At 42.5% G+C, this 13,248-nt stretch overlaps 1 protein-coding gene across 1 annotated transcript in view; it reads right to left on the bottom strand.

Annotated features, from left to right (window-relative positions):
- UBA6 (ubiquitin like modifier activating enzyme 6) overlaps positions 1 to 13,248 on the bottom strand; it is a 2,440,735-nt gene that overhangs the window by 2,229,877 nt on the left and 197,610 nt on the right. The window contains exon 3 of the mRNA XM_044060993.1: positions 1,484 to 1,512. Coding sequence (XP_043916928.1) covers positions 1,484 to 1,512 — 29 coding nt within the window. The remainder of the gene's footprint in view (positions 1 to 1,483; positions 1,513 to 13,248) is intronic.

A 13,248-nucleotide genomic window follows, 5' to 3' on the forward strand; every position in this document is an offset into this window, starting at 1 on the left:
CTATCTGGACCTCGCCAATGCCTTCAACACCATCCCACACTCTGGAATCATAGATAAACTTACCAAGCTGGGCATAAATCCCTACGTTACTCAATGGGTTGCCAATTGGCTTACTGACAGAACCCACATGTAAAAGTAGCAGACTCCAAATCTGGCTCCAGACAAGTGGAGTACCTGAGGGTTCAGTCCTGGGACCACTCTTGTTTGGCATTTACTTCTCTGAAGTACAGGCCAACACTAAGGGACTCTGGCTAACAAAGCTCACAGATGACTGCAAACTGAGAGCCATTATTGAATCCACAAATGATGTGGAAATTCTACAAAAGGGCCTTACAGAAATAGATGCTTGGTGCCAGAGCCATAGGCTCAAACTCAATGCCAAGAAGTCTATAATTATCCCCTTTGGGAAAAAACATGTACCCATAAATTACCACATAGGTGGCAGTACACCAACACTAAAAGTGTGATAACAGGCTTAGGAACAGAGGTGGACAGTGGTCTCACCTTCGATAACCACATCGCCACAACAGTCAGGAAATCCTTCTATGCAGCACACCTCATCACTAAGGGCTTTTCATCCAGAAAAAAGGAGGTCATTGTCCCACTGTACTCATCCCTCATTAGACCCATCATAGAGTACAATGCCCCATTTGGTATCTACCTCACAAGACATCTGCAACAACTGGAAAGGCCGCAGAAACACCTCACTAAAAGAATCACAGGCCTAAAGCAGATGCCCTATGCTGACTGATCAAAAAAAACTCCAGCTATACATACAAGGCCATGTCAAACCCAGAGCTGTTGGACATGCTACACTTAAAGAGATCTCAATCAAACATGCTGGAAGGATAGGTTCCTGACCCAGAGACTCCCCATACTCTGAAATAGACTGCCCATACATGACAAGCAGAGCGCCTCCTTGGCCCTCTTCCAAAGGAACCTTGACGACTGGATGGGAGATAGGAAATTTACCCCAGGGATCACACGTCAGTCGCCCTGCTAGACAGGGGTTCAGGGAAGTAAATATTGTGGGAAGAAATAGCCAAGGAATTGTTATGGCTAGGCTTGTGCAGGTCCTAGGGCCGATAGCCTAGTATCAACCTATGAAAGGAAGTACGAGAGACAAAATATTTGACTTACAGTACGACAGAACACCCAAAAGAGGTCTAGGACATGGATCTACATCTGTAGCGATATGACAGCAAATGAGATCTGAAGGTATAGCAGGTTGATTGGGGCACTGTGGGTAGAGGGAGGAGCTTGAGAGCTGGATGACAGTCTTATAAATGTGGCAGAGTTGGATCCAAGATCCAATCACAGAGGAACAAATGAAAAGGGCAACATCAGATCTGACCATTTGCTTTGTGTGTCACTTCTGCATTTTGTCTGTAGTAAGAAGAGAAGCAAAATACTAATCAACTTCATGAAATATCTTACATCATTATGGCAGTAGTTGCACTAAATATACAGATTATATCCTTACCTTTACTCCTGCAAGGACTATGTTCTTGGCTTCGAAAAGAAAAAAGTACTTTAGTAAGTTTTAGATCTCATTTTGTATTGCCACACTTCTTAAATTCAATTAATAAACAATATACCTTAAATTAACATAAAAGGCAAGCCACTTGTCAATTAAATTCTATAGTTAAACTAGTAATGGATCACGAAACACAGTGGCTAACATACTGCAAATTAGTCCTGCTAATAGACAAAGAAAACAGTTTATCTTCATAAATTCCTTTGAATCAGCTACAGAATTATGGAACGAAATACACTGTCTTACACGCAATGTTAAGAAATTCATAAGTGTACCCTTTGGGAAGTCAACCATCCTAATTATTATGTTAAAAATACGCCCCAGTAAGTCAGCCCAATGGTCAGGAATTTGGGTAGACAATAGCCTTACCTTCAACCACCACGTGGCCATATTGGTGAAGAAATCCTTTTCTGTTGCACTACTTAAGTAAGGGCATGGCATCTAGATCCAAAGAGGTCATTATCCCACTGTACTCTGCCCTTATCAGATCAGAGTGCAATGCTCCCTTCGGTATGTACCTAATCAGGTATATACAGCAAACAGAGTGACCTCAGAGGTTCCTTAAAATAAGGATACAAGGCACAACACACCTGCCTTACTCACAGTGCCTTAAAGCCCTTTCCCGCTATTCAGTATCCTACAGATTGCTGAGGGGTAACCTATGCCTGGCTTAAATTACATCTGCAAATCCCATATTTAAGGATCACCTGCATATTCTTAAGTCAAACAGTATTAGAAATACAAGGTCTAAGGACCTGAATTTTGTCTGTCACTTAAATGTCTCTCCAGTATGTTCTGTTTACGTGTCGCAGAGACTGACCCTTGTATGGGTCAGGTTTCCCATCTATGTGAAGCTGAGTTTGTGCATTACTTCATTTAACAGCAACCTAGTCCAGTGGATGCAAAATAGGAAATTTACACCTGGCCTGGCACCCATGTCTCAGAGACAGAGGTAGCTTATAAATGCCTGACCCTCAATGCCCTACTTGGGTACAGGATGTCATTAGTCTTTCAGAAAAACTTGGCTAGACTTAGGGCCCCCAGGTAATTAGCTAATAACAATCTATGAAATACCAGTTACTGAAAAAGGTATGGATGAATAAGATACTTTAAGTGTGTCTTTAGAAAGTACAGCAATTCATCATACGAACTGTTGATTCTTTTTCCAGCTGGCATCTGTATAAAACATATAAAAATATTCTCTGTCCCTGGTCAACTTTCATCAGTCGTGCAGCAGGCTCTCTGACCACTCCCCCAAATAAAGTAGGCTTCTTCAAATTAAGTTCATCTAATGAAGACCTTTTATCCTTTGGCTTCAGAGATAATGTGCACAAATGAAATATTTAGCATTAAATATGGGTTGTGCTTCTACGTTGTATAAAAAATAAGTTTAAACAAGCCAACTAAACACAATAAAAGAAAGAACAGGTGTTTTAGGAATTTATCATAAATGGAGATGTTAGTCTAGATTCACTGGTATAATCCTCACATTTGGAATGCCTGCCTGCAGGTAGCCTGACTGGCCAGTCAAACTGCCAGAGCTTGACTATCACCCCCAAGGCTTTAGCCAAAGCCCTACCACTATGTCACAAGGACTTCAGTGCTGTAAGAAGTGCAACAGCTGATGACATGCAATATGCTTCTTGCCCCAGCAACAGCCAGGAACAGGATCTTTGTGCCAAAGCCCCAGTGGATCAGATGGAACAGCCTTGTGTGCCCCGGACCATCCCAGAGGTCACTAATCACCCTCTCCAAAGAGTACATGCAGACACAAGAGGGGAGACAGTAGAAAATGAGTGGATAGGTGTAACAAAAAGGATTATAGTATCACACCAAATCATACGAGAAAGACTAATAGGCCAGGAAAGAAAGTATGGCCAGAATGTAACTGCAAATCTGCTTAAAAATTTACATTTATGGCAATTTCATAACACAGTTTTACTGTTACAGTATTCACTGTTGCACTCCTCACATTTGGGAAGTTTCCCAAAGCAGTGAGTTAAGAGATGGAGAAAAAGAATTAGGAGCTAACACTTTATAAGCAAGCAGAAGCAGAACATGCACCAGCCTTGGCAGCTACATGTAAACTATTGTTTAGACAAGGCCTGAACAGAAATCCAGGTTGTTACTTCAACTAAGGCCTGTGTGGCAACTCCCCTGAGGAAACGTCTGGTGGATGCAGCAGTTCTAGGGGACTGGGCCTTGATATGCTTGGTAACAGCTTAACCATGAACTGAACACCACAAGTATAAGCACTTTGCAAACCAAGTGGAAAAGGGTCCATTTATCTAATGCCTTCCACTTTCCATATTGTATAAGACACAAAGCTGATAAGACTTTCCAAATCTGTTGGTCATGTGTAATTAAAATCTCAGCTACTTGTGCACAGTAATGTAATAAATGGTTCTTTATCTTCTGTTCTGGGGTAAGTGGAAAAAAAGTTGGTAAATGAATACCTTGGTTAATGGGACAGCTCTAAAACCACCTTAGCATGAAGGAAGGTTAGAACGAATGAACACCCCACCTGGGTGAAAGACTAAGTAAGGTTCTTTGCACATTAAGGCTTGGAGTTCAAAACTGCTTCCAGTAGAGGTAAGAGACACCAAAAATAGACGGTAGTTGAAGCATTTGGTTCAAATGGAGCCAGTGGCAATTTTTCTAGTACACAGTTAATATCTTTTGACACAACAATCTCATTTCCTGGAAGTTTAGGACAGAAAACTGCTTTCAGAAACTGTTTAGAAGGCCTGGAGTACAAGTTAAGAGCCATGGAAAGACAGGCTGAATTGGTTTAGCATGCCTTTTGCCAAAGCTATAATCTAACCCAATTTTGTAAACATCATTCAGGTCATACAGAGCTGCAGACGTTTCCCTTGTTTGGGTCAAGATTCGCGGATGAGCAACAAGGGAAAAATCTTTTTCATTGAGCTAGGCAGGGTTTTTTTATGTTTGTATTCCTAGTGCCCCTCAAACTACACATGCCAACCTAGAATTAGAACTCATTCAAGCTGTCAGCCTTAGAGTGGCTACATTTGGGTGCAAGGAGGGCTCTGTTTCAAGTAAGGAGGTCTGCATGTTGAGGCAACCGTTTTCACTTTCCTCTTGCCAGACTGTTCAGCAGCTGGAACCAGTGCTGTCTTGACCAAAAGGGTTCTATTTTTTTTTATCTCCTTTAATTTGATTAGCACTCAAAAGATCAAGGATATTGGAAGAAAAGCACACAGAATATGAAAAAACAGTCCTGTCCAGGGTTAAGGCATCTTTCTTCCAGGTTTACAGATTTGTTGTCATGTAGCACAACTGTCTCAGATGCCTATTCAGATGAGAAGCAAGTCTGTTCCTGGCATACCACACATCCCGGTAAGCTATAAAAAGACATCCCCGTTTAACATCCATCCGAGGATGTCTGCAAGAGATCTTCTTAGCCTGTCTGCTAAAACATTTTGTTGACAGCAAACATAGACTGCAATTAGTGTTGTGCCAGCCTCCTGGGTTACTTTTCAGGCTTGCAACACCAGTCTGCACAATGGGTATGAACAAGTTCTGCCTTGCTTATCTATATACCACACAACTGTGGTGTTGTCTTTTATTACCTGGAGAACCCAGTCCTTTAAGGTAGGAATAAAAGCCCTCCAGGCTAGAATGACTGGCTTCATCTCTTATGTTCATGTTTTCTCCTTTTCTTGCCTTTCCATGTTCCTGCAAATTGAAGAGCTTCCAAATGAGCCCCCCAGGTTAGGTGCAAGGAATCTGTGATGAGAGTTATCATGGGCTGGGAAGGCACTAAATGGCACCCCCCTGGTTCTGACTGCATTGTTCCATCCACTATTGGATCTCCTTTCTGCTTTCTGATAAGAAGCAGCAGTGACATAGGGATTTCTAACTAATAAGCAGTGACACCATCTGCTCCTCAATTACCACTGAATCTTTCTCGTGTAGGCAGGCAAGTGGAATTAGAATGCCAGTGCCATATCACCCAACAGTCTGAGGAATGACTTGGCTGAAATTTCCTTTGGCTGCAAAAAGTTGGAAGTACAGCTTCACATGAGCTACTCCTTCATGTAAGCAGGAAGTCTCTATAGAGGGCTAAGTCCAGATGGGTCCCCAATTAGAAGACAATCAGGCTCTCTGAGGATGTTAGGGGCTTGATTTGCCTCTGCTACTTGTGAGATTCAGATTTCCGAAGCAATTCAGAGAAAACTCCAAAGCCTTGAAAATCCCTTGTAGTGACTCCACTAGGATGAGGCAATCACCTATGTGGGGTAAACATGGATGTAATCAGTCCTGCAGCAGGCAATTACTAAAGACATGCATTTTGTAAAGACTCTGGATACAATAGACAAACCAAAGGGCAAGGATATGACCTGGAAATACTTTCCTCTTGCAATAAATCTGAGGATTTTTCTGTAACCTTTGCCAATGGGAATACGAAGGCAGGCATCCTTTAAGTCCAGTAACCGTAACAGGCTAAAAACTGAATACATGGCAATAAGCTTTGGAGAGTTAATATTCTGAATTTTGGTATTGTGAGAAACCTGGTTAGACTGGCTGGATTTAAAATGAATTTCTATGGGTCTTTTTTCTTTGAACTAGGCAGAGCCTTGAAGAGAACCTTTATCATTAATCTCCATCTGGGGCCATCTACATGGCCCCAAACTGTATAATTTCTTTTAAAACTACAAGGATAAAGTCTGAATAATAACTTAGGAATGGAAAGAATGCTCCTGCACTCTGGAACTGTAATTTGTAGCCTTTTCAAAAATGGTTAGTACCCACTGGTCTGGGTAATCAATATTTTGCAAAGGTGGCAATGTACCAACTTTGTCCAAGCCAGGAAAGACAATCAAGACAGACAAGGGAGCTGGGCTGGAGTGGGCATGGAAAAGGGGAGAAGCCTAGCCGAGTCATTGCTTATCCCACTGGGAGGTCTAAGCCAATATGTTTCACTTTAGGCACTGATCGCCATTCTCTTTTGAACATGCCATTTTTGCTTTGCCAGGTCTGTCGCCATCCTGCTTGGGGTATAAAGACCATGTTTTAGCTGGGTAAGTTCTGCTGGATTTAAAGAGCTTCCGCCTGAAAAAGCTCCTTTAGTGGCAGCATGATACTGCCCTTACCCTCTACTTTCTTAAATACTCCCTTGAGTGGGGTTCAGGGAGAAAATCACTGACCAGAGGTGCATTAAGGAGCTCTATCTTTACACAGTCTGGAGAAGATGTTGTCCACAAACAGGTATATCTCAAAATAACAGCCCCTGCAGCTGTTGCCTTACATGGCACAGCAACTGCATAAAAAAAATAAGTTATATACTTACCATAACATTGCATCTGTGTTGTCCACTTTCATTCTTCCTCAACTGATGGGACATTGTGGTTCAGATCCGATCCCTCGGATCTGACTCAGCCATTGCTAAAGCTAGTGGGGAGCCAAAAACTCTCGAGCGTCTCCCTTACCAATAATGCACCAACCCCTAAGCTACCTCAGATCTTGTTTGCCAATTTTTGCCAGAAAGGAAATATTTACTATGCACATATAAAGGAAGTGAAAAATTGTATGTAGTCAATACATAAAAATACTATACCTAGATCTCAATGCAAAAGGACAGTGATGTCCCCTAAAGACTCATTCTTCCAGAAGTCTGCAAAGGATTAGGTTTGGTGGATGAGGATCTGAGGAAGCATTAAAATGGACAACACAGATGGACTGTTATGGTGAGTACATAACTTCTTTATCTGATGTCAATTTTCATTCTGTCCTCAACTGATAGGACAGAGTTCCCAGCTTACTAAAATCCTGGGTGAACTCAAGGAAGGATGTTCCTGAGCACAGATGAACCAGAAGTTGCTCTCTGGACAACAGATCGTTTGTAATGAGTAACAAAGGTATGGGGAGTAGTCCAAGTAGCTGCTGAGCATATGTCGTCCATGGACGCCCGGAAAGAAAAACTGAAGATGTTGCCATGGATCCAGTTGAATGAGCTCATACTGGTTGTCGAAATGTAACACCCGATTTTTTTTTTTTTTTTTTTTTTTAATAAATGATAAACAAATCAGTTAAGCCATCTGGCTAAGGTTACTTTGCCAACTGGTTTTCCCAATATCAAGTCTGCAGATGAAACAAACAACTGGTCTGTTTTTTTTTATATCTTTTGTTCTATGCAGGTAAAAACAATTGTCTGTGAACATCCAGTAAATGTAGCTGTATTCACCTTTGTTAGTAAATCTGAGGAAGAAAACTGGCAAATTAATGGACTGATTGATACTGGATTCTGACACTATCTTGGGAAGAAGGGTTGCATCATTTCGTAATGTAACTCTATCCTGTGAAAAATCAAGTATGGAGGTTTTGAAGACAATGCTTGAATTTCTGAAATTCATCTAGCAGAGGTAATGGCTACTAGAAAAAACATTTTCCAACCAAGATATTTCAGGTCATACTTAGCTGCTGGTTCAAAGGGGAATGTATAAATGCCTGCAGTACCAGACTGACATCTATGGGGGAGTAGGGTTTTTAAAGGGAGGTCCTAAAAGCAGAGTGCCTCTCTAAAAACTCTGCACAGCTTATGACAGGCTACTAAGGAACCTTCAAAACAAATATGAAGGTCTGACATTGCTGCTAACTGGAATTTTATGGTTAAGGAACCTAGCTGCTCCTTTAAAATGTAAGGCCAAAAATTCAAGGCTATTATGTATAGGAGCTGAAAAAGGTTCAACATGATTTTGATGTGCCCAATACACAAATCTTTTCCATTTACTGGAATAGAATTTATATGTTGAAGGCTTGTGTGAAGATAAAAGTATATGTTGGACAGGGGAAGACAGCACAGGTTGTCTGACTATTCACAGAATTGGAGAAGTTAGGCCTTCAGGCTGAGATTTGCTATGTCTGGATGGATTATGGCTGTCGGATGAGACAGGAGGTCTAGAATTGGATCCAGAATCCAAAGTTGAAGTAAGTGAGGCCAAAGGAAGGAGAACCAAATCTGTCAAGGCCAGAAGGGTGCAATGAGAATGACTTTGCTCCACAACATGATAGCTTTCTGTAGGAATTTCAGAATCAGCTGGATTGGTGGATAGGTGTACAGTAGACCGGGAGACCAATCATGAAGTAGAGCATCCTTCGAGGATTCCCTCCATGGAGGGATTAGGGCAAAGTAGCTGCTGCATTTGTTGTTTAGGGGAAAAACAAAAAGGTCACAGCAAGGCTGGCCCCACTTATGAAAACTCATTTCTGTCACATTCTTGTTGAGAGACCATTTGTGAGAAGAAAGAATACACCTGCTCAACTTGTCAGCTATTACACTGGACTTCACCAGAATGTGCGTTGCTGTGAGAAAGCAGTTGGATGAGATCTCCCATTGCCACATTCCGAGTGCTTCTCAACACAAGGGGTAAGGATCTGGTCTCTCCTTGTTTGTTGATGTACCAAACTACTGACATATTGTCTGTCTGAATTGCAATCGTCCCCAAAGGAAGAGCATTTTGAAGGGCTTCCAGTGCTGAAAACATTGCTATCATCTCTAGGACATTGATATGCAAACTGGCCTCTTCGAGGGACCAAGTGCCTTGAACTGTTTTCACCAGAAAATGGTCCACCTCACCTTAACTGGGAAGCATCCGTGGTCACTATGGCCTTGGGCTGAGGGGGAATGGATGCCCTTGTAGAACATGATCTAATTGAATCCACCACCTAAGATCTCTCTTGCATATGTGACTCATTTAAATCAGAATTGACACAGGTTGATCAAGTATTGACCAATGTGATGCTAGCATCCACTGTAGAATCCTCATGTAAAATCTGGCTAAAGGTACTAGTGTTATTGCTGTTAACACTGATCCCAGAGTTTGAAGAACCAAGTGTGCCGAAACCTTGGTATTGCATATTATTTTTCTGACCTGCGATCTTACCCTTAAAGGAGGCAGAGAAGCTATAACCGACTTTATTGAACAGTGCACCTATGAAATCCAAATCCTGAGTTGGTTCCAGTCGAGACTTGTTGTAGTTTATGGTTATCCCCAGATGAGATCACATCTGGAGAACCTGATCTCTTGACCTTATTAATTGATGCCTGGTTAAGACGGTAATGAGCCAGTCATCCAGACATGGAAACACCTGGAATCCTTGCAGTCTCAAATGAGCTGCTACTACTGCCATACATTTGGTGAACACTCTGGGGGCTATGGTGAGGCCAAAAGGAAGAACTCTGAACTGGTAATGAATGGCTCCCAGATGGCAGTACAAGTACCTTCTGGATCGCTTGCTCATCTTTATGTAATAATACGCATCCTGAAGGTCTCTTTCAGCACATCCAGTCAACCTGGCCCAGAAAAGGGAGAATGGACTGAACTGTGACCACTTGAAAATTGGTGCATCAAAATTACTTGTTTAAGTTGATGAGATTCAAAATAGGTCTCCAGTCCCATTTTTTTTTTTTTTGACACTAAGAACTTTTAGTATGTTCCGAATTATATCTGGTTTGGTGGGACCTTTTTGACTCTTTTTCTAGCAGCTTTTGTATTTCATAGGTTCATATGTAGGTACTAGGCTATTGGCCCTAGGGCCTATATAAGCCTAGCCAAAAAGGTACCCTGGCTTTCGCCACCCAAGAAAATTATTTTCCTGTGCCCCTGTTGAGCAAAGCCACAGAAGCGATCCCTGGAGTGAATTTCCTATCTCCCATCCAATCATCAAGATTTTTCTTGAAGAGTGCTAATGAGGAGCTTTATTTGATATAGATAGGTAGTTTGTTCCAGAGTATGGGAAGTCTCTGGGACAGGAATCTATCCCTCCAGCATGTTCTGTTTATTGTGGTGACAAGGTTTAGGTCCCTAGAGCGTGTAGCTCGGAGGGATTGGGATTTCAAGTGGAGCACGTCCAACAGCTCTGGGTTTGACATAGCTTTGTATGATAAGCAGAGATCGCCTCTGAGTAGGCGATATACAACGGAGTAAAGCTGGAGTTTTTTGAGGCGGTCTACGTAGGGCATCTGTTTGAGGCCGGTAATCCTCTTTGTGAGGTATTTCTGCGGCCTTTCCAGTTGTAGACGTCTTGTGAGGTACATACCAAAAGGGGCGTTGTATTCTATAATGGGTCTAATGAGTGACAAGTAGAGGGGAATGACCACCTCTTTTTTCTTGGTTGAGAAACCTTTTGTGATGAGGTGCACCACGTAGAAGGATTTCCTGACTACTGTGGCGATGTGATTATCAAAGGACAGACTACTGTCCATCTGTGTCCCAAGGTCTCATCACACTTTCAGTGTTAAGTAGACTACCGTCTATGTGGTAGTTCATGGGTACAGAGTTTTTGCCAAACGGGATGACAATGCACTTTTTGGCGCTGAGCTTGAGGCCATGGCTTTGACAACAGGCATCTGTCTCAGTGAGGCCTTTTTGTAGGATGTCCACATCGTTAGGAGTTTCGATTATGGCTCCTAGTTTGCAGTCATCTGCGAACTTCGTTAGCCAAAGTCCTTCTATGTTGGCCTGTACGTCAGAGAAGTAGATACCAAACAGGAGAGGATCCAGGACTGAACCCTATGGTACTCCACTTGTCACTGGTCTGAAGTCGGATTTGGAGTCTGCTACTTTCACAGTGTGGGTTCTATCAGTGAGACAGTTGGCAACTCATCTTGTGACATAGGGATTTATACCTAGTTTAGTGAGTTTATCTATAATTCCAGAGTGAGGGATGGTGTTGAAAGCCTTGGCGAGATCTAGATAGGATGTGTGAACCACTTTATCCTCATCTACAGCTTTGGTGACCATTTCAAAGTCGTCTATTAGGTTTAGGATACATGATCTGCCTTTTACAAACCCGAACTGGGTGGGGTCCAGAGTTTGGAGATTACCATTGTCATTGCTTATAAGTTCCATGATGATATGTTCCATAGCCTTGCAGACCAGGCTCATCAGGCTAATGGGACAGTAGTTCCCGGTGTCCATGGGGGCTCACCCGTTGTGGAGTGGGATAACTGTTGCTGTGCACCATTCAGTGGGCACAAAGCCTGAGGTAAGGCTATGACTGAACATGGTACTTAGGTGCGGTGCCAGTTCGTTCTGTAGTTCATGTAGAATGCAGCCTGGGATGTTGTCAGGTCCCATGGATGCTGTGTTCTTGGCTTTGCAGAATGTGGTTTTTACCTGTGTAGCCGTGATTACAAGAAAGTATAGTTTCGTACCTACCATAAATGTAGATGTTTGAGTGTTCACACTGCTGCAGTCATTACACTTGGGTTATCCTCTTGTCAGGCGGTCCTGTAGTCGGCCAGAGTTCCAAAGTTCCAGGCGCAGAATCTCTTTCATTTTTCTGAATAAGCTTTCCTGGTGCTAGGCCTCCTGGCCTCCAAAATGACATCCATAACAGCTTTAGACAGAGGTGTTGCCTGTTTGACTAATGAATCTGCCATTCAGCCAGGTTTAGGGTTTTGAGCTGACCGTGCAGGATCTGATTGTTTTGTTGAGTCAGAAGGTGTGGAATTTGAGGCAAAATCCATGGTGGGCCTTGAGCTAAGTTCCTTAAGATAGGGTACCAGTGCTGGCGTGGCCAGTCTGGAGCAATCAGGATCATCTGTGGTTTTGCTTGTATGGCTTTTAGGAGTACCTTTGAAAGAAGAGGCAGTGGCGGGAAGGCATAAACTTTTAAGTTTTTCCAGCTGAACAAAAGAGCATCCACTTTCCACGCTTGTTTGTGATAAGTCATTGTGCAGAATTTTTGCAGTTGGCAATTCAGTGGGGAGGCAAAAAGATCTATCTATGTCTGGGCATCCCCATTTTTGCGTTACCATGCTGAATATTTGTGGATTCAATTTCCATTCATGAGGGTCCATGATATTTCTGCTTAGATAGTCTGCCAGAGTATTTTTCTTTCCTGGCAGGAATTGTGCTTGCAGGTGAACTTGGTACGTTAGAGCTGTATTCCACAAGGTCATGGTTTGCCTGCATAGGGTATAAGAATGAGTGCCCCCTTGCTTGTTTATGTACCACATTACTGTGGTGTTGTCTGTCTTTAATAATAATTGTCCTGGATGCAGAAGGTCCTTGAAAGCTGTTAGGGCATTTTAAACAGCCAACATCTCTTTTTGATTGATGTGAAGATGCATCTGGTCTGTGGTCCACTTGCCCTGAATGCATTTTCCTGCCATGTGTGCTCCCCAGGCATAATCCGAAGCATCTGTTGTTAGAGTCTGCCTGGCTGTGGGTAGGGTGAAATGCTGACCCTTGTTTAGGTGACATGCCTGTGCCCACCATTGAAACTCCTGTTGCAGGCAGGGAATCATTGGTATTACTGCTTCTAAACTGTGAGAGTGTTGAGTCCAAACACTTTTTAGGTACCATTGTAATTTCCTCATATGCAGTCTGGCATATGGTATTAGTAGTATGCAGGATGCCATGAATCCCAGGGCCTGCAGAATTTTTCTTGCAGGGTGATGGGACTTTTTTGCCAATAATTGAAATGATTGAGTTAGTTGAACTTGTTTGTCTGGCGTGAGGTAAGCCATCAGGGCCGTTGTATTTAAGCTGGCACCCAGGAATATAATCTGTTGTGAGGGCACTAGTTTTTACTTCTTTTCACTTACTGTGTACCCTAGAGAAATTAACAGCCTTTTTACAAACACCAGATGTTGTAGAAGAATGTCCTTTGTCTCTGCTTGAATGAGGCAGCCGTCCAGGTATGGATGTATTTGAATTCCTTTTTGTCTGCAAAATGAA

The sequence above is a fragment of the Protopterus annectens genome, chromosome 2.part0 (assembly GCF_019279795.1).
Source record: "Protopterus annectens isolate FY-2018-M chromosome 2.part0, PAN1.0, whole genome shotgun sequence".
Taxonomy (NCBI): domain Eukaryota; kingdom Metazoa; phylum Chordata; order Ceratodontiformes; family Protopteridae; genus Protopterus; species Protopterus annectens.